Raw genomic sequence first — 25,258 nt, 5'->3', positions numbered from 1 at the left:
CAGCCATGCAAAGAGTGGCGTAAACACGGATTAAAATCACCCATTTTCATTTCAAATGAGTGGGATTCAGGTAGGAGGAAGGAAGGAGAGGGAAGGAGAGCCAGGAGCCTCCAGGTCCCAAAGCCCTTTGCGGGATTTGTCCCAGTCGGCTCCAGGACTCCCAGGGAAGTCACACAAGCACAGACCCCACATCGATTCCGCATAAATAACACGCTCAAACTGTGTTTGTTTTGCAGCTCCCAAAGCTCATCCCGGCAGGAGATCTGCGGGATAACAAACTGTTTTCTGCCTCAACTTTGCCAGAATATCCGTCTCCAAAGTCTGCCTTAATCCCCAATTTCTCCCTCCCTGCACAAACTGTTATTTCAGGTGTTTGATCCCCAAATATTCAGTTTTTAAATCGATCGGTCGGGGGGTTATTGAAAGGAAAAGAAACTCAAATCAGTGCCAGGGCTGGGGAGGGGAGAGAAGAGAAGGGAAGGTTTGGAAAGGGAAAAGAAAAAATAAGAAAGGGAAGGGAAAGGGAAAAGGGGAAAGGGAAAGGGGAAAGGGAAAGGGAAAAGGGAAAGGGAAAAGGGAAAGGGAAAAGGGAAAGGGAAAAGGGAAAGGGAAAAGGGAGGGAAAATTTGGGAAGGTTTGGGAAGGGAGGGGAGGGGAAGGGAGGGAAAGGAAAGGAAAAGGGAAAGGGAAAGGGAAAGGAAAAGGGAAAGGGAAAGGGAAAGGGAAAGGGAAAGGGAAAGGGAAAGGGAAAGGGAAAGGGAAAGGGAAAGGGAAAGGGAAAGGGAAAGGGAAAGGGAAAGGGAAAGGGAAAGGGAAAGGGAAAGGGAAAGGGAAAGGGAAAGGAAAAGGGAAAGGAAAAGGAAAAGGAAAAGGAAAAGGAAAAGGAAAAGGGAAAGGAAAAGGAAAAGGAAAAGGAAAAGCTTGAGCAGAATAGAATAGAAAATAAAATAAACTAAATTAAATAAAGTAAAATAAAATAAAATAAAATTAAAATTCAATTAAAATAAAATAAGATAAAATAAAATAAAATTAAAATAAATTCAATTAAAATAAAATAAAATAAGATAAAATAAAATAAAATTAAAATAAATTAAAATAAACCACAATGAAATAAAGGCCCAGAGGCCCTGCCAGAGTTCCCCAGCCTCCCAAGGCCCGTCCTGCCCACGCAGTCCCCTGACCTGGCGGATGCCCAGGCGGTAGGCGAGGATCCGATCCACGGCGCTGGGGTTCATCTGTGTCCACTGCAGGCTGTAGGAATACACCCGGGGCCTGTTCTGCCACAGGGGGTTGTAGGTGTCGTAGTAGAACTCGGGGGCGTAGGCTTTGCCTGGGGGAGGCAAGGACACAGGTCAGGGACACAAACAAAATCATGGAAACCTCACTTTGGGAGCCAAAGGTTGAGAGCCAACCCCTGGTGTGCTGAGCTTTCGTTAAATCAACTCCCGGTGGTTTGAGTCTTTGTTAAATACGTTCTGTCAGAAACACATTTGGGAATTCTTTGCCCCCTAAAAACCATCAGGAAGAAGTGAAACCTTCCAAGCCCACCTTTGAAGTGTTTGTGAACTTTGTGAGCCAGGCACTGCTTTGTTCTGGCCGGAGATTCGTTCCAGCTACACAAGTGTCTTTTCAAGATGTTTTTATGCATTTTAGCAAACACAGAAATTAATGTTTATTGGTTCTGAGTCCCACAATTCTCCTCATTAATCAGTGTTCTATCCTTTATTGGCTAGTTTGCTCCCCATTCTTTGGTCCTCTTATCACTCTTCCTCACACAGAGAGTCTCCAACCCTCAGGCTGAAATGTCTTTGTTAATCCCCTCTGTATCTTCTGGTTACTCCAAGGAGAGAACAGAAAAAAGGGAAGGGAAAAGGAGAGGGAGAGGAAGAAGGAGAAGAAGGAGAAAGAGGAGGAGGAGGAGGAAGAGGAGGAAGAGGAGGAAGAGGAGGAAGAGGAGGAAGAGGAGGAAGAGGAGGAAGAGGAGGAAGAGGAGGAAGAGGAGGAAGAGGAGGAAGAGGAGGAAGAGGAGGAGGGCCATACATTTAAGATCCCAGATATCCAACCTTCAGCTCCTTCAAGCTTTGTCTACTAAAACCCATCAAAGCCAGTCCAGAGAAACTCAAAGTTTCAGTGATTTAAAGATCAAACCAACAAGTCTGGTAAAAGAAACCCACCAACCGCTACCATTAATTACAAATTTAGGAAAGTTATATCGTTCCCAACACCTCCATCCGTGTTTTTAAAGGATTTGTGGCGATGCTTTGCCTTTATCATTCAGTCCCTCGGTGGAATTTGCAGCCCAGGTGTGGGCAGGGAAGAGGAAAACTGAAGGGAGCCTCTGGGAAAGGCTGGAGCGACACAAGGTGCCTCTGCTCTGATTTTTTCATGCCCAGCTGACTCGAATGGAGACATCAAAACGACCTGCACGACTCTGGGAGGCTCTGTGACAGCTGCTGGAGCTGGCACAGATAATATGGAATGACACCCGGGAGCCGGGAGCAGGAGATGGATATTTCCAGCGGCTGCTGCTGCCTTCATCACATCTTCTCCTCTGCACCTTCCCACCTGGAATGCACCCAGGCTGTCCTGGTTAACCCCCCCAGAGGTGCCCTCTGTTCTCCTGCATTATTCAGCTGAACAGACTGGTTTGTACAAGGCAGGGACGGGACGTCTCACAGGGCACGGTGGGGACACGAGTGGCTCACCAGCATTTCCAGCCTTTGGAAACAGCAAAACCCCAAGGATGGTGCCCCCAAACACGGCCTGAATTAATTTTGACTTCAACCCACAAAGAGGCTTTGCCCAGAGGTGTCTCATCCCTGGGAACATTCAAGGTCAGGATGGACAGAACTTGGAGCAACTTGGTCTAATTAAAGATGTCCCTGCCTATGTCAGAGGGACTAGATGGCCTTTAAAGATCTTTTCCAACCCATGATCTTTCATGGAAAAAGCTCATCCTGCCCTGTCCCTGTTTGGGAGCAAACCCAAACCGGGCTTTCACTCATTTTGTCGCTCCAAGTACGTAAAAATGAGACAAAACAGGAGAAACCAGAATATTTGCATGTTACCCTCCTGCAAAGGTCTGAAAGGGGCTTGCAATTAGAGAAAAATCCAAGCAGAGCAAGATCTTTTCACCTCCCAAAGCTTATGTTTCCATCCTTCCATTTCTCCAGGGGTTTTGTCAGTGGGGATGATTAGGAAAGGGACTGAATAACACAGGACATGTGGGAAAACATGGTTTGCCTGCTCACATGGAGCTGTGAGAGGGACATGGATTCATTAATCACCTCCTTTAATTGAGGTTTGAGACGCCAAAACTAACACTGTGTTTAGGCCTTTTCTCCTCCAAACTACCCCTGTCCACAGGTGTAAACAGAGATGGATGGAGAGGCCTCAAAGTGGGATAATTTTCACCCTCGGAAAGTCAGTGAGAAGAGGGGAGGGAAGTGCATTAAAACAATAAAAAATGCAGAGGGACAAAGGGAAAATCACACAAATAGGCACCAACATGGTGGGTGTTGACCAAGCCTTTGTCTCTCCAGCCACGCTTCGCTTTCCAAAGCATGAAAAGCCCCTTTTAGCCAAGAGGGTTTTTTTGCCAATTGGTGAAAGAGGAGGTTCAATCAGCCAGGACTGGGGCAGAGGTGGTGTTGTTGAGGCAGCAAACAACAACACCCCGAGGGGAAGGAGCAAAGCAGAAGCTCAGCTGTAAAACCTGAGCCGGGAGATAAATGAAAGGAGGCCCAGCGGTGGCCCGGATTTGTTTTCCTTATTTATGCACAGTGGAAATAATGGAGGAAAAGCTCATGCTGGATGCAAATTATCATCTCTCCCCTTTTCTCCATAATGGCATCTCTGGGGGAGGTTCTGAAAGGATCCATAATTAGACACTTGTCACAACGTGGGCCCTCGAACAACACGGTCGCCTCCGGAGCGGCGAGGAGGGCCCGTGAGGAGCAGCATTATCCCAAATCCCTCGGAACACAGGAGGGCTCCGGTGTGAATGGAGATGATGAAAAATCAACAACACAGAGCTAAGACTTTCCCTTGCAAACCTGAGAAAGCTGGGAAGTGCTTTGGAGCACAGGGAAAACGGGTGTGGCCCTTGGAGGGGTGGGAGCCCTGAGGGACGTGGGGAGATGCCCGGGCAGGGTGATGTCCCCTGTCCCCATGGCCCTGGCTCTGACAGCTGTGTCCACCTCTGGGTCCTGAGGAAGTGGGAAGTTGGTGGAAGTCCTAATCCACACTCGGGGAAAAAAATTTCCTCAGCAAGAGTCATCCCACTGGGTGGGTCCACCAGGGTCCTGAGGAAGTGGGAAGCTGGTGGAAGTCCTAATCCACATCCTGGGAAACGTTCCCTCAAAACCAAGACTCAGCTCCCCTTCCTCTGACAGGAGGTGACACCAAGCTGTCCATGAGCCAGAGGTGGGTCCTGGGGGACATGAGGAGGAACATTCCCAGTGGGTCAGGGAGGGGATCCTGCCCCTCTGCTCAGCCCTGGGAGGCAGAGATCTGGGGTGCTTTGTCCAGCTCGGGGCTCCTCAGGACAGGAAGGACATGGAGCTCCTGGAGCAGGTCCAGGGGAGGGTGATGAAGATGAGGAAGGGCCTGGAGCATCTCTGAGGGAGCTGGGGCTGCTCAGCCTCCAGAGGGGACACCCAGAGGGGACCTCCCCAAGGGCTGGCAGGGCCTGCAGGGAGGGGGCAGAGGATGGCCCAGGCTCTGCTCGGGGGGGCCCAGCAATGGCACAGCAGGAACGGGCAGGAACTGATGCCCAGCAAGTGCCACCTGCACAGGAGGAAGAACTTCTTGGCTGGGCAGTGACCCAGCCCTGAGCAGATTGGCCAGAGAGGGGGGAGTCTCCTCCCTGGGGATATTCCAGAGTCCTCTGGACACAATCCCTGTGCTCTGGGGTGGCCCTGCTGGAGCAGGGAGGTGGCACCAGTTGGGACACTGTGGGCCCTTCCAGCCTGACCCATCCTGGGACTTTGTGACTCCAGACAAACCACCCAACCCTGTCATAGCCAAACCAAAGGCAGCACTGGCCAGCAAATCATCCTCCACTAGAGAAACAAAGAGATCACAAATCATGGAATCACAGCATGGTTTGGGCTGGAAGGAACCTTAAAGCCCATCCAGTGCCACCCCCTGCCATGGGCACTGTCCCAGGGTGCTCAGGGCACTTGTCTTTGCTCCCCTTGCTTTGGGGAGGCAGCAGCTGATGTGGAGGAACCACCTGCAGCCCAGAACCAAGCCCTTCCCTCGGGAAAGGTTATCCCACATTCCCCTGCAGAGATGTCTCAGACACATGGGGCTGCCATCCCTTGTGCCCCAGCTGGGCACCCTTGGGGTCACCAGCTCTACCTTCACCTGCCTTTCTTCCCACAGCCACGGCAGCCTCACCTTTCCAAAGCAAACCCCTTCCTTTGTTCCCACAGGAGACATTTCCCTTTCTCGTGGCGTTTGCCCTTTTTAAGCACAGGCAGCAAAAACAGCCTTCGAGGCACTTCAGGATTTATTAAGACTTGTCCAAGGTCAGGTTGGACAGGGCTTGGAGCAACCTGGGCTGGTGGAAGGTGTCCCTGCCCATGGCAGGGGGTGGCACCGGGTGGGCTTTGAGGTCCCTTCCAACCCAAACCATTCCACGATTTCAGTTTAACTTAATTCATCCCTCCCGAGGAACTGTGGTGTTCGGGGCTCTGCCAGGGAGAGGATACAGGACACAGATGGATATGGAGAAAATTGTTTGTTTTTCCTTTCTAGCACTGACAAAACACCCATTTCTTGCACCTCCTGAACACGCAGCGTGTGGGAAATAAAGAACGGGGGGAGGGTGGGAACAGCACAGGGACGGGCGACACCAAACACGGTTTTACTCCTCTGGGCTGCTCAAAAAAATGCACAAACACAGCAAATGTTTGCGTTTGAAGACGACGCTGCTAAAATAAAGCAGGAATTCCTGCCGGGAATGCTCCCGGAGACCACCCAGCCCAGCTCAATTACACCTCGGCGCTGCTGTTCCATCAACCTCGATGGATTTGCATATGAAACCCGTAATTATCAGTCGGGCTAATGGCCCTCCCGGGCACACTGGGATGGGTTGGGGTTGTGCTTATTTCCCTTCTCAGGTCGGCACCGGGGGAAGGAAAACCCCAGCACCCCTTTCTCCAAAAATACCCACGAAAATAACCCCAAATACCCCCCAACCACATCTCATAATACCCCAAAACACTCTGAAATCACCCGAAAAGAACCCACCAAATAGCCCCAAAATAACATCAAAATAATCCCCAAATACATCAAAATATCCCCAAATACATCAAAATATCCCCTAATAACTCTCAAATCCACTTGTGCTCCTAGGAGGGGAGGAATGGACAAGGTAACCCCCCAAAATACATCCATTAATACCCCAAAATACACCCCAAAACACCCTGAAATCACCCCCAAAATACCCACCAATTAGCTCCAAAATAACACCAAAATAACCCCAAATTAGCTCAAAATCCACCTACGCTCCCAGGAGGGGAGGAATGGACAAGGTAAGACCAAAACATCTCATAATACCCCAAAATACATCCCAAAATACCCTGAAATCACCCCCAAAATAACCCCAAAATACCCAAAAAATAACACTAAAACACATCCCATAATATCCCAAAATACACCCCAAAATAACCTGAAGTCACCCCAAAAATACCAACAAAATAACCCCAAAATACAGTGCATAATAACCCCCAAATACTCTCAAATCACTCCAAAAATATCTCTAAATTAAACCCCAAAATACCCCCCAAATACACCAAAACACCCTGAAAATACCCTAAAAATAACCCACAATAACCTCAAAGTACATCCCACAATACCCGGAAATACCCTGACATCATCCCAAAAATACCCACAAAAATAATACAAAATACCCACAAAATAACCCCAAACCCTGCCCCATAATACCTCAAAATACACCCCAAAACACCCTGAAATCACTCCAAAAAATACCCACACAAATAACCCCAAATACCTCTAAAATAACCCCAAAATCCATCCTGTAATACCCACAAATACCCCAAAACACCCTGAAATCACCCCAAAAATATCCACCAAATAGCCCCAAAATAACCACAAAATAATCCCCAAATACATCAAAATATCCCCAAATAGCCCCCAAATCTGCCTGTGCTCCCAGGAGGAGAGGAACAGACAAGGTAACACCCCAAAATACATCCAGTAATACCCCAAAATACACCCCAAAATAACCTGAGGTCACCCCAAAAATACCCACAAAATAACCCCAAAATACAGTGCATAATAACCCCCAAATACTCTCAAATCACTCCAAAAATATCTCTAAACCAAAACTGAAGTACCGCCAAAATACCACAAAATAACCCCAAATTACCCACAAAATAACCCACAATAACCTCAAAGTACAGCCCATAATACCCCAAAACACACCCCAGGACACTCTGAAATCACCCCAAAAATATTCACCAAATAGCCCCAAAATAACATCAAAATAACTCCCAAATACATCAAAATATCGCCAAATAACCCCCAAATCCACCTGCACTCCCAGGAGGGGAGGAATGGACAAGGTAGCACCACAAAATACATCCCATAATACCTCAAAATACACCCCAAAACACTCTGAAATCACCCCAAAAATACCAACCAAATAGCCCCAAAATAACCCCAAATTAAGCCCAAAATCCACCTACGCTCCCAGGAGGGGAGGAATGGACAAGGTAAGACCAAAACATCTCATAATACCCCAAAATACATCCCAAAATACCCTGAAATCACCCCCAGAAATAACCCCAAAATACTTGTAAAATAACACTAAAATACATCCCATAATACCGCCAAATACACCCCAAAATAACCTGAGGTCACCCCAAAAATACCCACAAAATAACCCCAAAATACAGTGCATAATAACCCCCAAATACTCTGCAATCACCCCAAAAATATCTCTAAAATAAAACTGAAGTACCGCCAAAATACCAAAAAATAACCCCAAATTACCCACAAAATAACCCACAATAACCTCAAAGTACAGCCCATAATACCCACAAATACACCTCAAAACACCCTGAAATCACCCCCAAAATACCCACAAAAATTATCCCAAATACCCCCAAAATCCATCCTGTAATACCCCAAAACACCCTGAAATCACCCCAAAAATACCCACCAAATAGCCCCAAAATAACATCAAAATAATCCCCAAATACATCAAAATATCCCCAAATAACTCCCAAATTCACCTGCGCTCCCAGGAGGGGAGGAACAAACAAGGTAACCCCCCAAAATACATCCAGTAATACCCCAAAATACACTCCAAAATAACCTGAGGTCACCCCAAAATACCCACAAAATAACCCCAAAATACAGTGCATAATAAGCCCCAAATACTCTGCAATCACCCCCAAAATATCTCTAAAATAAAACTGAAGTACCGCCAAAATACCACAAAATAACCCCAAATTACCCACAAAATAACCCACAATAACTTCAAAGTAAATCCCATAATACCCTCAAATACACCTCAAAACACCCTGAAATCACCTCAAAAACACCCACAAAAATAACCCCAAATACCCCCAAAATCCATCCCGTAATACCCCAAAACACACCCAAAACCACTCTGAAATCATCCTAAAAATACCCACCAAATAGCCCCAAAAGAACCACAAAATAATCCCCAAATGCCCCAAAATATCCCCAAATAACCCCCAAATGTGGCTCATCCCACCCACGGATCCCATACCAGGCTTTGGGATAATCCCCTTCCCTGTCCTCTGCCAGTGCAGTTCAAATTTGCTGTTTATTAATTTCTAGGAAAGGTTGACATAGGATTTTGGAAAGATGGGATACCAGATCTCAAGGAATAGTCCTAAAATCCCAAACTGGTTTGGGTTGGAAGGGATTTTAAGGATCATCCCATCCCACCCCCTGCCAAGGGCAGGGACACCTTCCGCTATTCCGGGTTGCTCCAACCTGGCCTTGGACACTTCCAGGGATCCAGGGGCAGCCACAGCTTCTCTGGGAATTCCATCCCAGCCCCTCACCGCCCTCCCAGCCAGGAATTCCTTCCCAATCTCCCCTTTTCGAGTGGGAACCCATTCCCTCTGTCCTGTCCCTCCATCCCTTATCCCAAATCCCTCTCCAGCTCTCCTGGAGCCCCTTTAGGTCCTGGAAGGGGCTCTCAGCTCTCCCTGGAGCCTTCTCTTCTCCAGGGGAACATTCCAGTCATTCCCACCTGTTGAGCACATTCCAATCCCTGCAGGCAGCACATCCCAAACGTTTTCTACCAGTGTAAGGTCAAAAATAGTGGGAAAATCAAGATGGAAAGTCAAAACAGAAACAAACAAACAAACAGAAAAGCCATTCCAGCTGCTACATCCAAGTTCTGGGATCTAAAAGCTGGAGTGGCCCTGAAGGGAAGGGGATTGATGCCCTCATTCCAATGGGTCCTGAACTGATCCCTGTTGGGGAAAATCCCCAAATAATCCTCACCCAGGCACAGCAGATCCCTCAGTCCTTTATCCCTCAGGAAAACAACTTAAAGGATTGTTTCCTTCCAGTTGCCAGCACGTGGTTTCCAAAGGAACATCCAGAATAAAGGTCAGACACCACAAATTCCAACTGGGATGGGAGCAAATCCAGAGCATTAAAAGGGATCATTTCCCTGCCTTGTCTCTTTATGTTCCCTTTATCTTCGCATCTAATTCCTTCATTTCCTTGTGTTTGATGCTCTGGGAGTGCAGCAGCTTTGCTGGGATCTAAAAGGTCCTGAAAGGAAGGGGATTGATGCCCTCACTCCAATGGGTCCTGAACTGGTCCCTATTAGGGAAAATCCTCACCCAGGCACAAAAGATCACTCAGATCCCTCAGTCCTTTATCCCTCAGGAAAACAACTTAAAGAATTGTTTCCTTCCAGTTGCCAGCACGTGGTTTCCAAAGGAACATCCAGAATCAAGGCCAGGCACCACAAATTCCAAGTGGGATGGGAGCAAACCCAGTGCCCGGATCCAGCAATGCCCATAAACTGCACACCGAGGCTCCTCCCTAATTCTTACATCTCCAGATCCCACATGGAGCTGGAAACACGGGAGCAAAGAGTGGGAGCTGTGCAGACACAGCCCCAGCGCCGTGACAGCCTCAGCAGAGCATTAAAGGGATCATTTCCCTGCCTTGTCTCTTTATGTTCCCTTTATCTTCACATCTAATTCCTTAATTTCCCTGTGTTTGATGCTCTCTGAGTGCAGCAGCTTCGCCGTCTCTGTTCCAAACTGGCAGCACAAATGCACTTTTAGCTGCTCGTGACAAGGTATAAGAGATGATCAGAGTGTCTCTCTCACTTTATAACAGCAGCTATAAACGTTTAGGGGATAAAAAAAACCACCAACAACATCCAAAAAAAAGCAAATAAAAGCGGAGATTTACAAATGCTTCCCCCTCTTGGCAAATTCAGCTCCAGCCCTTTCTGTCTTTAAAAGGCAGGAAGAGAATAAATCCTAAAGGAAACAATATATTTAACCGGATAAAATACTGGGACGTGCAGAGTTTATGAAAAATGCTGCCCATTACTGTGCTCTGCTTTAGTACAGGGGATATATTTTAAGAAGGGTTTTCGAGAAGAAAGAGAAGGTACTTTGGGCTTTATTTGCATTTGTGAAGGGAAATATCTGTCTTCAGGATCTGCTCCTCCTCCCAACCCTGCAGCTGAATTGTCCCCATCACCTCCAGCCTCCCTGTAACCACAGAACCATAAAATCATGGAATTTTTGGGGTTGGGAGGGACCTTTTTCCTTAATTCTCCGTAAGTGACTTCCAGGGACTGGTTTGTTTTGGCTGAGCAGCTGAAAAGACACATCAGTGCAGTTCCTAAAGCTCAGAAAGCACAAGCATTAATAATAAATAACCCCCAAAAGCAGGTGGGTGAGGCAGCTCTTCCAGGGAATTCCTCACTGCAGGAACCACCACGTTCCTGCTGCTCCAGCTCCATGGACTTGGGGATGACACTTTCCCACCCTTTCCAGAAAAAGCCTCTTCCCAAAGGATATATAGAATCCCTAATAAATTGTAGCTTGCAGGGAAGGAATAATTTAGGGAATCAAACTAATGCCTAACTAGAGCACAAATTTCAATCCAGATTTAAATAGATGGTCTAGATTTAATCTAGATTTGATCTAGATTTAAATAGATGGTCCATCTTAAATAGATCCATCTTAAAGGATTTCAGAGTTCCCCATTCCAGGCACAGAAAATTTGCTTTGAAGCAGTAACCAACACCTCAGTTAAGACTCAAACTGATAGAATAGTGGTATTTTACACGTGTCATCCATGAGATTCCCTCTCCACATCCCATTTACTGATCCTTTCCCCTTTCCCTGGGGTTCTCCTGCAGCTGCAGGATGGAACATCTCCCCAGCAATAACCAAATGTGACATCTGCTGGCTGAGCCGTGGAAGAGCCCAAACTCCTCTTCCTGCAATTCCTGCTCCTCCCAACACGAGATTCACACCATTCCTCCTCATCCTGAGCCCAGATCTCACTCCAAGAACAAACCTCGATGTTCCATCTCAATCATTTGGGGCCGTGTTGGTTGGCAAAGAGCTTTGATATCATTTGGGGAGAGGTTTGGAACACAACACCACGGATTTGGATTTCTTTCCACACAGGCCGTGCTCAGATGTGACCTGTGTGATGACATTTTATCATGACATCATTATGAGGGATAAATTAATCCAGCTTAGAACAGGCTCTGAAGCTTTGTGGTTCACACATAGTCCCCCTGCTGCAGGTGAGCTTTGCCAAGCTCCTGCATTCCCATAGATCCACCCCTGCCATCCTTTCATTCCATCATTTTTACAGGCACATATTCAGACACTTCTATTCACCCTACAGATATCTGGGCATGTTTGCAGACGTGTCTGAGCCTGACTAGGAAGTCATTCCTAAACAAAGGTGAAATGCAGCTCGACAACAGAGCAAAACAAAGGCTCTGCTGGAGGTGGAGGTGGCAATTTCCCTGTCACCAAAGGGAACGCTCCACAAATCCCATGGGAACGGCAGCAGGGGAAGGGGGGAGTGGTGTCACTTGGCAGTAAGTGCTAAACGCCTGAGAAGTGAAGGATGGGCAGGGAAGGGAAGGGGGATGCTGTGAAATTGTAAATAATAACGTGTCAGCACAGGGACAGGGAGAGAACTGAGGAGGGGGGAGATGGGGGAGCTCCTGCAGAGCCTGGAAAAACACGGCTCCTGGGATCAGAGCACGGCACGGAGCCACAGGGAAACAGAACCACAGAATCATGGAATAGCCTGAGCTGGAAGGGACCCCCAAGGACCATCCTGTCCAACCCTCAGCCCTGCCCAGGAACATCCCCAAGAGTCCCCCAGAGGATCATCCAAACCCTCCTGGAGCTCTGGCAGCCTTGGGGCCGTGCCCACTGCCCTGGGGAGCCTGGGCAGTGCCAACCACCCTCTGGGGGAAGAGCCTTTCCCTGAGATCCAACCTGACCCTGCCCTGGCACAGCTCCAGGCCATTCCCTTGGCTTCTGCAGCCAGGAGACCACTGGGGTCCGTGAAATCTTATGGAGCAACCCAAGGAACACGGAGTTGGAGCAGGTCCAGCCCTCAGCTCTGCTGCTCCTGCAGCCCATGGGAACCACGACATTCCTGAGCATCCCTTCTCCGTGGGCACCACAGCTCTTCCCCCCACCTGACCATGGCCATGCCCACCCCAGCTCCATCCAGCAGCTCCAGCTCCATCCAGCAGCTCCAGCTCCAGCCCTGCTCCTCATCCAGGCTCCCCTGGGCCTTCCCAAGCTCCTCAGACCATCCAGGGAAGCTGCAAACTCTGCCCCCTTGGTCTTCGGTCAGGAAGCTGCCTCACCTTCATCCTTCCCATGCTGTGGGAGATCCCCAGTTCCTGACAAATCCAACTTGCTGATCTGGGGATGGCCATGGATGGCTGGGAATTCTGGGGAGTGGGAAAAGTAGTCAAAGCCCAGATGTCCCCTGTGTCCTCCCTTCTGTGGCCTTTCAAATTTCCACTGAAGCATCACTACCATTAAAAAATACATTTTCCATTCAGCTGCCAGGCACAGTGGGAATTTGAGTTTAATTAAAGACTTCGGAGGTTATAACAGAGCCCAGAGCATCTCCTCCAAGTGTACAACAGGAAGAACCATTTCCAAGGCCCGCAGAGCATCAGGGTTCTTTGGTTTCCTGCTGAATTCCCTCCTGTTTTTTGGAGGATAGGGATGAAGAGGAGCTTTGCCAGCCCCCTCAGCAGCAGATTTCTGCCCTGCACCACCTGGGGCAGCTTAAATCCAACGTGGCTGCTCCAGTCCACTCCAGGACCACACACACAACACCCTCCCATCACAAAAACGGGCACTTGGGAGGAAGAAACCCAACAAAATGCCAACCAGCAATGGAATTCCTCTGCTTTCCACAGGCAGGACTGAAATGCAGATCTCAGGTTACCCAGAGAAGCTGTGGCTGCCCCTGGATCACTGGAAGTGTCCAAGGCCAGGTTGGAGCAGCCTGGGCTGGTGGAAGGTGTCCCTGCCCATGGAAGTGTTTGGAAGAAGATGGGCTTTAAAGGTCCCTTCCAACCCAAACCATTCTGGGATTCTGAGGTTCCCTGATCCCATGATTTCTTCACGGCCTTTCCATCTTCTCTATTAAAAATAGAGGACAAAGCCCCAGCCAGGAGAAATAAGATCCAAAATAGGCTGGTGGATGGTCTCCTTGGAAAACAGAGGGTCCTCTGAGCTGAATCATGGATCAAATGGGCAGGATTCCCAAAGTAGGAATGTGCTGCCAGGAAAGGAGACTGCAAGAGAGCTGCAGGGAGACTATTTCTAAGGGATGGAGGGACCAGGACACAGGGAATGGTTTCCCACTGCCAGAGGGCAGGGAGAGATGGGATCTTGGGAAGGAATTGCTGGCTGGGAGGGTGGGGAGGCCCTGGCCCAGGTTGCCCAGAGAAGCTGTGCCTGCCCCTGGATCCCTGGAAGGGTCCAAGGCCGGGTTGGACGGGGCTTGGAGCAACCTGGGCTAGTGGAAGGTGTCCCTGCTCATGGCAGGGGGTGGAATAAGATGAGCTTTAAGGTCCCTCCCAAACCAAACCTTTCTGACATTCCACGCTCACACCCACCACGGCATTTTTTTGGGTGAAGTGACTTTATTTTCCTGCTCCCCCAGGGGCAGATTTGCATTAAAAATGAACAAGTGTGAAGCAGAGTGAGAACCTCAGATAACCTCTCCCTCCACTCCTCAAATCAGCTCCACTTCAACCTCAGGATGGAATTAATTAACTTCGTTTTTCTCTCCTCACCAGCTGACAGGAAAAGCAGGGCTGGGATCCAGCAGTCACACCTCGTCACCTTTGCTCAAAGGTCACTGTTGGCACTGCCTGCTCCACTGGTGACCTGGGAATAACCCACATTTCCAAACTCTGGAATTAAAATGCCCAGAAGGTGGTCCCTGCATCAGGCTCTGCTTCTTTCACTGGGCGTCAGGCCAGGAATTGGTCAAAAAACCCTGTTAATGCAGCAGGAACTGTCTTTTCTATTTGCCCACATGTGGTTTAAGCTGCCCCAGGTGGTGCAGGGCAGAAATCTGCTGCTGAGGGGGTTGGCAAAGCTCCTCTTCATCCCCATCCTCCAGAAAACAGGAGGGAATTCAGCAGGAAACCAAACAACCCTGATGCTCTGTGGGCCTTGGAAATGGTTCTTCCTGTTGTACACTTGGAGGAGATGCTCTGGGCTCTGTTATAACCTCCAAAGTCATTAATTAAACTCAAATTCCCACTGTGCCTGGCAGCTGAGTGCAAAATATATTTTTTTAATGGTAGTGATGCTTCAGTAGGAATTTGAAAGGCCACAGAAGGGAGGACACAGGGGACATTTGGGCTTTGACTACCTTTCCCGCTCCCCAGAATTCCCAGCCATCCATGGCCATCCCCAGATTGGCCAACTTGAGAAACAGTTGAACAAGCAGGGAGATAAATTAATTATTCTGATATTTTTTCACGTGTTTCTGAATTAAGGGAAGCAGTGACCAGTTAAGGAGACTATTTATGAGGGGCAGAGGGACAGGAGAAGGGGGAAGGGCTTCCCACTGGACAAGGGGAGATTTGGGTGGGATATTGGGAAGGAGGGTGGGGAGGCCCTGGCCCAGGTTGCCCAGAGGAGCTGTGGCTGCCCCTGGATCCCTGGAAGTGTCCAAGGCCAGGTTGGAGCAACCTGGGCTGGTGGAAGGTGTCCCTGCCCATGGCAGAGGTGGCGCTGGCGGGGCTTTGAGATCCCTTCCCACCCAAACTAGTCTGGGATTCCATGAATTGAGTTTGACACTTCTCATTTCTAAGTTCTGCAAATCCAGCAGAGCTCCTGCTGCCCTGGGAAAGCTGCAGTTGGACTGTGGAGAAATGCTGCTCCCATACCCAGGGGAGACAGGGGTGTGGAGGACAGATGTGTCCTGCTCATGAGGAGCAAACAGAGAAGCAAGACATAAAACCCAACCCCAATCAAACCTGAAGAGGCCATTTCTGCTCTTCCAAACCAAATCAAACATCAAGAGGACATGTCCTGCTCCTCCAAACCAGACCAAACCTCAAGAGGACATGTGCTGCTCTTCCAAATAAAACAAACCTCAAGGGACATTTCTGCTCCTCCAAACCAAATTAAACCAAACCTCAAGAGGCCACTTGCTGCTCTTCCAAACCAAACCAAAGCAGACATCAGGAGAATATGTCCTGCTCTTCCAAATAAAACAAACCTGAAGAGGACATGTCCTGCTCTTCCAAATAAAGCAAACCTCAAGAGGCCATTTCTGCTCTTCCAAACCAAATCAAACCTCAAGAGGACATTTCTGCTCCTCCAAATAAAACAAACCTGAAGAGAACACTTCTGCTCTTCCAAACCAAACAAACCAAATCAAACCAAACCAAATCAGACCTCAAGAAGCCACTTGCTGCTCTACCAAACCAAACCAAACCAAACCTGAAGAGGCCATTTCTGCTCTTCCAAATGAAACCAAACCAAACCAAACCTGAAGAGGACATTTCTGCTCTTCCAAATGAAACCAAACCAAACCAAACCTGAAGAGGACATGTCCTGCTCTTCTAAATAAAATTAAACCAAACATCAAGAGGCCGCTTGCTGCTCTTCCAAACCAAACCAGACCTCAGGAGGACATGTCCTGCTCTTCCAAACCAAACCAGACCTCAGGAGGACATGTCCTGCTCTTCCAAACCAAACCAAACCTGAAGAGGCCATTTCTGCTTTTCCAAACCAAACCTCAAGAGGTCACTTGCTGCTCTTCCAAATCAAACTGGAAGTGGCCATTTCTGCTCTTCCAAACCAAACCTCAAGAGGACACTTCTGCTCTTCCAAACCAAACCAAACCAGACCTCAAGAGGACATGTCCTGCTCTTCTTGGAGGAAGAGGTGATCCATACCCAACTCCAGCTCCACAATTCTTTTCCCCATGGAAAAAACCCACTGTCCTGAGGTGCCCGGGAAAGCCCTTCAAGTCTCAGCCCAAAGACACCAGAGGGGTGTGGGAAATAAAACCCCCCCGTGCCAGTTTGACTGGAGACATAAAACTGGGGTCCGGGATTATTGTGATCAGTGACACAGCAGGAAATTCTCTGCTGTCCTTGGGAAAGATGGAAATGTTGCTGCAACCCCCATTAAGCTTTACAAGAGAGACTGGAATTTATACAGTCAGTTTATAGCCTGTAACATTCATTTAGACTTACTGGAAAGCTCATAACTCAGAGCTAATAACTTATAGCCAGCTTGTAATCAAATCTTCCTTAGAGAAACACTGCCATGGACAGCCAGGATTTATATGGAAGCTTGGATGGGTGTCTTCAGAAGGAAATAAATTCATTCCAGCAGTAACTCAAATCACTGGCTCTATAAACTCTCATTCATATTTAAACCTGGGGGGGCTGAAGGAGATTGAGCTCCAGAGAGGTTCTCAAGACTCAAACTCACCAAAGCAGAGATGGATCCAGGCCTGGGAGCAAGTCCAGAGGCCATGGAGATGCTCCAAGGGTGGAACCAGGTTGGGAGAGCTGGGAGGGTTCCCCTGGAGAAGAGAAGGCTCCAGGGAGAGCTGAGAGCCCCTTGCAGGGCCTAAAGGGGCTCCAGGAGAGCTGGAAAGGGACTGGAGACAAGGGATGGAGGGACAGGACACAGGGGCATGGCTGTAAGATGGAAAAGGGTAGATTTAGGTGGGATATTTGGAAGGAATTCCTGGCTGGGAGGGTGGGGAGGCCCTGGCACAGGTTGCCCAGAGAAGCTGTGGCTGCCCCTGGATCCCTGGAAGTGTCCAAGGCCAGGTTGGAGCAACCTGGGCTGGTGGAAGGTGTCCCTGCCCATGGCAGGGGTGGCACTGGATGGGCTTTGAGGTCCCTTCCAACCCAAACCATCCTGGGATTCTGTGATTCGAGAAAAGTCCCTTATCCAAAGCTGGTTTCCAACAGGATTTTAGGTTCTGAAGCTCCAACTCACTCCCTTTCTCCCTTTCCCCCCCTGTTATCTCTCTCTCTTGCTGTGTTTCTGTGTCACTCTGTGCTGTTCCCCTTTCAAGTGTTGTAAAACTGGGTTGGAGTCACCCAGACCCTGAAGAGGTTCATTTTTGGTATCTTGAAAAACAACCCCTGCTCCTCCAGCCAACCCTGCTGCAAAGTCCTACAGAAATACAGTTTTTAAGCTGTAAAAAAATGAGCTAAAGATGTTTAGGAAAGGCCATAAACCTTTTCTCTGGTCAGAAAATAATCATATTAACAGTCCATGAATTATGTTCTATGACTTGTCTCTACCGGGACACATGAAGGTCTGAAGGAGTTTTGTCAGTAATTCCTCAGTATCAAAAAAATTCTCTGTTGAGATCATCTCATAGTTTGATTGATTATAATATTTGACTATAATATTTGATAGATTATATTTGATTAGTTATAATTTTTGATTGATTATTATATATTATAGAATATATTATTACATACTATTTAATATTATAACTAAAATATTATAAATGAAAATATTATAATACTTTATATTATAATATTATAATATATAATATATATTATATATATAATAATATATATTTTTTATATATATATATATAATATCCTTGGTGCTGCTTTTTTGCCCTTTTTTTTTACCCCAGTATAAAAAAATACATGTAAGACAATTCCAAGCTTTATAATACATATAATATAATATATATTATATATAACATATATATAATATATCATATATTATATATATGATAACATATATATAATATATATATTGGATATATATATTATATATATATGTGTGTGTGTATATATATATAATATATATATATATTATGGGAATTCAGACAGAATTCCAGCTGGATGCTGAAGCCCATGGTGGTATAATATGTATAATATTATGATATTATAAAGCTTGGAATTGTCTTACATGATTTTTTTTTCTGGGGTAAAAAAAAAGGGCAAAAACCTTAAGCATCACCAAGGATAGTTACACCATATTTTTTTTGTTGTTGTTTGAAGAAAAAAAATGAAAAACATTTAATTTGGATAATTTAAATGAGTTTGGTCCCTTTTTGGCGTGATTCCATAAGGAATTGGGTTGGGATCAAGAGATCTCCAGGCTGCTCAGCTCCTGCTGTGAGACAGAATGGGGAGTTCACTCCCAGCTCGTCTCAACATGGCTGTCAAATGGTACAACAAGTTTTGGTCAGTCTAAAACATCCCTCAGCTGAGCAGCTCCAGGAATCTGCACCCCAAGAGCTCCAGTTTGAAAGGAAATAGGAAAATAGGGATGAGAGGGGAAGGAAAACCCCCCCAGCCTCTTACAGGGCTTGGGGAGAGCAAAATCTGGCACCTTGCTTTGGTTTCTTGCTAAATGAGGACAGAGCTGGGAACAGCTGAGCCACAGGGACTTCTTAAACATCCTGGTGACATCAACCTGGTCGTTTGGGTTTGGGTTTTGATGCACAGAGAGAAGAAGGAGGTTTTAAAAGAGGTTTTAAAGGAGGTTTTAAAAGCTCTCAGAAGCTGCTGACACACTGAGGACAGGGTGTGTTGTGCCACCGACGCTGCCTTGGAGGGACAGGGGTACACCCAAATCCCCACAATCAGCCATGATTTCATGGAATCACAGGAATTTTAAGGTTGGAGAAGCCCTCCACCACCGCTGTGTCCAATTTGTGCCCCAACCCCACCTCGTCCCCCAGCCCAGAGCACCGAGTACCACGGCCAGTCCTCCCTTGGACACCTCCAGGGGTGGGGACTCCACAAGCCGTGGGCAGTGCCACGATCCCCACAGCTCCACCACCTCCCCAGGGGCACAAACCAGCACGTGGCATCTCCAAACCAGTGTTCCTCCAGGTTTTTTTTCCCGGGAGAAAGAGCTGGGCTGCACCATCTGCTGTGGCTGGATGGATTCACCTCCTCGTGACACCGAGCACTCCGACATCCCACTGAAGCCAACAGGCCCTGCACTTGCTGACAGCCCTGAAAACAAGACAGCTGGTCTTGTCAGCATTGAATTGTTAAAAAAAAAAAAGGACAAAAAGGGAAAAAAAACCCCAGCCTGTTCTCACTTTTGCCTGGATTTGAACCGATTTTCCAAACTCGGCGTCCCCATGGCAGCAAAAAGCAGCAAGGAGATGAAAATTCAGTGCAAGGCTCTGGATAAAACTCCCCAGGAGAAGGTGAAGAGCAAAAGGAATGGGAGCTCAGCCTCAGGCTGGTAGAGTTTGAAAGCACAACCATCAGAAAACAGGCCATTAAAGCAAAATGAGGTAGTGCCCACCACCCAACCACCAGAAAATGGGCCATTAAAGCAAAATCTAGCAGTGCCCACCACCCAACCAGCGGAAAATGGGCCATTAAAGCAAAATCTAGCAGTGCCCACCACCCAAGCAGCCAGGGCCCCCAGGACCTGGGGGGTTCAGGAGAATATCAGGGCTGATCTGGAGGCAGGGGAAGTATCTCAGAGCAGTATAGAGAGGTTAGTGCTCCACAGGTCAGAACCAGCAGCCAGGCCCAAAGAACCCCAGAAATTCCAGGAGAGAATCCATGTGTTGTTGGCCTGAGACGATGCAAACACACTCCAGGATGGATTGGATGTTAAAGAGCAAAACTATTGCATTTCAAGTCATATTCATGACAGGATTAGAAAAAGAAGTAATTTGTCTCACACTCAAAGCTGGTAAAATACAGGATTTGGGGGTAGGGAGCAACTGGAGCAGTGGAAGAAAGAAGGACAGGAGCATCCAAGGAACCTGAGAGCTGGTATTTCAGAAGAGATTTTTCTGCACATTGCTGGTGTATTTGTATATTCTTTGACCTCATATGATGTATTTTCCAAGCTCTGAAACCAGTGTGGGCCGTGGAGGAGAGAGCAGAGAAGGGAGAGCATGAGACAGGCCAGGGAGACAAAGGAGAACCTTCCACTCCCCTCCTCATCTGTCTGTCTCTCCCATCAAACTAAATTTGGGTTAAATGGGAGGGAAAGGATATCAAGGGCCTAAGAAATAATCTAAAGGAGAACATTTAGCGTGGGCTAAAAATGGGAGGAGCTGGAAGACATTTGGCAGCAGGAAAACCATGATATAGGAGGCATCATGAAGACTTGATGGGCCTCGAGTTGCTCCAATTTTTAGATTGGAAATTAGGGAAAAATTTCTTCACTAAAATGATTGTCCAGCACTGGAAGGGGCTGCCCAGGGCAGGGGTGGAGTCACCAACCCTCTGGAAGTGGTCAAAAATTGTGGGGATGTGGCACCTGAGGCCGTGGTTTAATGGTGGTTCTGAGATGGTTGGACTTGATGATCTTAAAAAGAGCTTTTCAGACCTTAAGTATTCCATGATTCCACCACTGGAATGCTGTAAAGGATGGGGATAAACCCTTCAGAAGGGATGAGAAAGGAAAGAGAGGTGGTTGGGAAGTGTTTGGATTGCCTTGGGCTTGATGATTGTGATGATTAATTGGATTGGATTAATGGTTGGACTCGTTGATCTTAGAGGTCTTTTCCCACATGAACAATTCCATGATTCTCCTCTCCTCTATTTCTATCCCTCTCTAGGTTTTCCTCATGTTCCTGAACACTGGGAAAACCCTCACAGTAGGTCCTGGGCCCCTCAGCTGCAAAGCCAAGCCCTGGCTCTGCATAAAGAGGAGAAAAGGAGAAAAAGACAAGGGGGAAAAAGAAGATGAGATTAAAAAAAACAGGAATATTAATGCTGAAAAAAGAAGATCTGTACATTAAAAATTAAAAGCTCTATAAGGGGCACTCCCTTGTTGCTCCAGGGCTCCCATGAGGGGATCTGATGGAAGAGAGAGGAGGCAGAGGATGGATGTGAGAAGGCCCTGGGGAGACATCCCGAGATATTTGGGATATTTGAGAAGCACAAACAGGGAAGATTTTGATATTTCAGAAGCACAAATGGGGAAAGATGTTTTGATTTCAAACCCCCCAAAGCCCTCAAGGCCTCCGGGGCTGTTTCTGCATGACAAAATTCGGGATTCCCCAAAGTGGCTCAAGTTTTCTTTCAGCCTTCAGTTAAAATCAGGGGTTTATTCTGCCAAAAACACCCAGAGCAAACGGTTGGGAGGAAAAAAAATATCACAGATTAAAAGCAAAAAGATAAATATTTAAAGCAACAAAGCAAATATGATTTCTTAATTCCCACTGAGGGAAATGGGAGAGAAACAGAAGTGTGGCTACCGGGCAGAATATTTGATTCACCCTAAGAAAAAGAGAATATCTGTATTTCCAGCACTTGCCTTTCCCACAGAAACTTCCTAAAAGGACCAACATCTGTCCCAGTGACTGACATTTCACTCTTTTCCCTGATTTTTAAAATTAAAGGCACACCACCTATGGAAGCACAGGCATTTTTATCCCAACCAAAAGGGATGAAACCAGAAAAAAATAACAGAAAAACGGGAGGAGACAAAAGGAAAAACACTTTCCTAGATTTCATTTTTTGTTGGGTTAACTGACCCAGGACAGCCAGGAAATCACTGTCTCTGTGTATTTACTGAAGAGAGGGGAAAAACCCCCTTTTTTAAGACTGAAAAATATACCAGCTGAGTTTTGATCCCACCACGGAGCGAAGACCCTTTGGAATATTGGTTCTGTGTTGTTCTGGAAGAACCTCCCTGGTTTTTCCTTCTCCCAACTCCCAAACTTTCCCTCCACCCACAGGGAGCTTTCCCAGCCCTCTCAGCCCCTCCTGACATTTGCTGCCTCTATTTTGATTTATTTTGCTCCCAGGGTTTTAAGGAGCCACCGCCTGAAATGTACTTTTTGCTGCTCCTCAGATCTGATCCCTGCCATCAACCCCTGAATAAAATACAGAGGGAGTGAAGCTGTGAGGGGCACGAACTCCACTTTGCTTTCCCACAAACACAATTTGCCTTGTCACTTCTTATTTATTTTTAAGCCAGTGGCAGGTTACATCTGCCTCACGTCAGTCCAGCCAATAGAAATTAACCCCTTTTTTCACGTGTGATTTATTTTTGCTCTCAATTCTTCTCAAATCTGGCTGAAAATATAAATACAGTAAAAAAAAAAAAAAAAGAGGTTTTTCAAGCTCTGGGGTCAGCATAAATCTTTCAATCCAGGTTGCTTTTAGCACTGCCCTGAAAACCTTTCCCTCAGCATACCAATGTTTCTGTGCAGCCCCAGCGCAGCTACACGGAAAAAAACCTAGAAATAAACCCAACTAAAAATGGGTTTCAACAACCCATTATTCCACCCAAAATAAAAGCTCTCTCCTCTCATCAGGTTCCTGCCTCGGAGTTATTTATTTGGCTTTTTATTATTCCTGCCTCGGAGTTATTTATTTGGATTGGTTTTTTTCCCCCTCCGCGCAGCTGTCGAAGAATTGACCAATTTCTTTGCTCTGTTCTCATTCCCAGTGAAATCTGAGTCTCTTTTTTTAACCATTTCATCATTTTTCTTCCACGTTTTCGGTTCCCCAGTGCTTTGACTTCATCTGTTGTGATGAGAGCTGGGACCAGAGTGGAGCTGCTGCTTTCAGAGCAGTTCCACTCCAAAGAATATATTTACTGAAGACATTGGCTTTAACCTTTAAAGCCTGAGAAAAAGCACCAAAGTGTTACTTCCAGGTTCCTTAACACAGGATAAATTCAGGATAAATTAGTGGGGTGGGATTAACTCCAAATGAGAAGCTCATAAATTACATTTTAGCCGTAATTTTCAGTCCTGTGGCTTTGTTAAAAAAATCACAGCAGCCACTCACACCACCCCAGTCTTTTCAAAATAATTGCCTTTCACTGAGTTTCCACAGTTTTGGGTCCAAAGAGTGATGGATAATAAATTGAACTACCTTTGAGAAAAAAAAAAAAAAAGCCTTTCTTTGGTTTCCTTCCAAGCCACTTTTGGGATTAAACTCTAAAGATCTTGGAGAAATTGTTTGGCTGTGAAAATGCCTCCAGGTACCAAAGACTTGGTGACATTTGGAAGCAGCAGAGCCCTCAGGCCTTGGGGTGAAGTGTTCCCTGTGCCACTGGCCCCACGAAATTCCCGCCAAAGAAACGTCATTCCTAAAATTCCAAAGTGATTTGGGTCAGAAGGGACCCCAAATCCTCGAAGTTCAACCTCCTGCCATGGGGAGGGACACCTTCCACCAGCCCAGGTTGCTCCAACCTGGCCTTGGGCACTTCCAGGGATTGAGATAAGTCCAAAAAATAGGAAAAAAGCCTCTGATTTTTTCCTACTAAACTGAATTTTACTGGAAAAGCCCCACCTGAGGAGCTAAACCAGGTAGTTTCCTTTCTCCCAGGGCAGATGGGTATGGAAGGTCCACCCTGAGAGCAGGATCCCTGGGAGGTGGCCCTACAGCTCTTCCATCAAATCCATGGATTCTGGGAGCAGTGAAGCTGGAAAAGTCCCGTCCATTTTCCTCTGAGAGGGTTCAAGGAGCTGCCCCCAAAATTAGATCTGATTGTGACCGGAGCCAAACTGGTAAAGAGGAATAAAATCCCAACAGCCACAGGACATCTTTCCCTCTGTGAAATTCCTCCTCTAAATTTCTCATCTCTTGGTTTCTTCTCCCATCATTCCTTTCCAAGCTGCTGCCAGGGGGATTTGGAGCTGGAATAGGGCTGTTGCCCACAGAGACTGGTTTGGGTTGGAAGGGACTTTCAAAAGTGTCTCATTCCAGTCTCCTGCCATATGACATCTTCTCCTAGACCAGGTTTCTCCAAGCTCTGTCCAACCTGGCCTTGGAGACATCAGAGGCTGCTCCTGCTGAGCTCCAAAGAGATCCCACCCTGAGCAGCTCGGACACCTCTCCCAGCTGATGCACAGGGACAGGGGGTTCCTGACCCACCACAGGTCAGAGGTGGTGAGGAGAAGAACTTGGGAGGAGATGTTTCACTCGACAGAAATGCTTTTTATCCTCCAGTGATTCTAAACAAACAACTGGAAAACCAGCCTAGAGAAACAGGGAACCTACACCTGCTATTATTCCAGGAGCCAGAGGAACCTCAGCTTGGGTACAACATCTGCTGGAGGATCAGGGTCCTGTAGGATCAGGCAGCTGAGTCCTCCAGCCTGTGCAAACCCCCCCTTTGCCATCCAGATCTGAGACACCGAAGATAAAATACACCCAAAGTTCGTCTCCATCCAACACATTAATTATCCATTAATTATGGATCAGGGAGGGGAGGGCTGCACATCCTCCCCCAGGACTCTGATCTCGTGTTCTGACTTCACAAAGTTCCTTTTGCTTTTCGAGACAGGGAACAAATTCCAACAACCCCTCTGTTCTCGAGGAGCTCGAAGCCGTCGGAGCCTGTGATCTGCCCACCCTGCTCCCTGAGCTCCAAGGAATTCAAGCCTCACTACAAACTTCAAATACAGGAATTTTGCTGCCTGATGACTCTCTCAGGCCTCTCTCAAAACCACGCTGACAGATCCCACAGAGAAGGGAGATTTACATCTTGCAGAGAGAAACTTTTATCCCGAAACCCCAAAAACAAGCTAAATCTCCCATTTTGTTACCAACCACAACCCAAACTTGATGCCTTGAGCTGTGATTCTACTCGGAAGAATCTTTCTCTCTGACAATCCTTCAGTTGAAAAAGGGGTAGAGTTACCAAATATAAGAAAGATTTAAAGCTCTGAGAGAGCATCCAAAGCAGGGAGACAAAGATGGGGAAGGGCCTGGATTTGAAGCCGTGTGAGGACTCTGAGG

General features: G+C 47.1%; 1 protein-coding gene across 1 annotated transcript in view; it reads right to left on the bottom strand.

Annotated features, from left to right (window-relative positions):
* Nucleotides 1–25,258, bottom strand: part of LOC116788123 (MAM domain-containing glycosylphosphatidylinositol anchor protein 2) — a 159,874-nt gene that overhangs the window by 50,772 nt on the left and 83,844 nt on the right. Inside the window, exon 7 of the mRNA XM_032690549.1 lies at nucleotides 1,182–1,330. Coding sequence (XP_032546440.1) covers nucleotides 1,182–1,330 — 149 coding nt within the window. The remainder of the gene's footprint in view (nucleotides 1–1,181; nucleotides 1,331–25,258) is intronic.

Source organism: Chiroxiphia lanceolata, chromosome 6, assembly GCF_009829145.1.
Source record: "Chiroxiphia lanceolata isolate bChiLan1 chromosome 6, bChiLan1.pri, whole genome shotgun sequence".
Classification (NCBI taxonomy): Eukaryota; Metazoa; Chordata; class Aves; order Passeriformes; family Pipridae; genus Chiroxiphia; species Chiroxiphia lanceolata.
The sequence above is the reverse complement of the archived record's forward strand: the minus strand, read 5'-3'. Positions and strand labels throughout refer to the sequence as shown.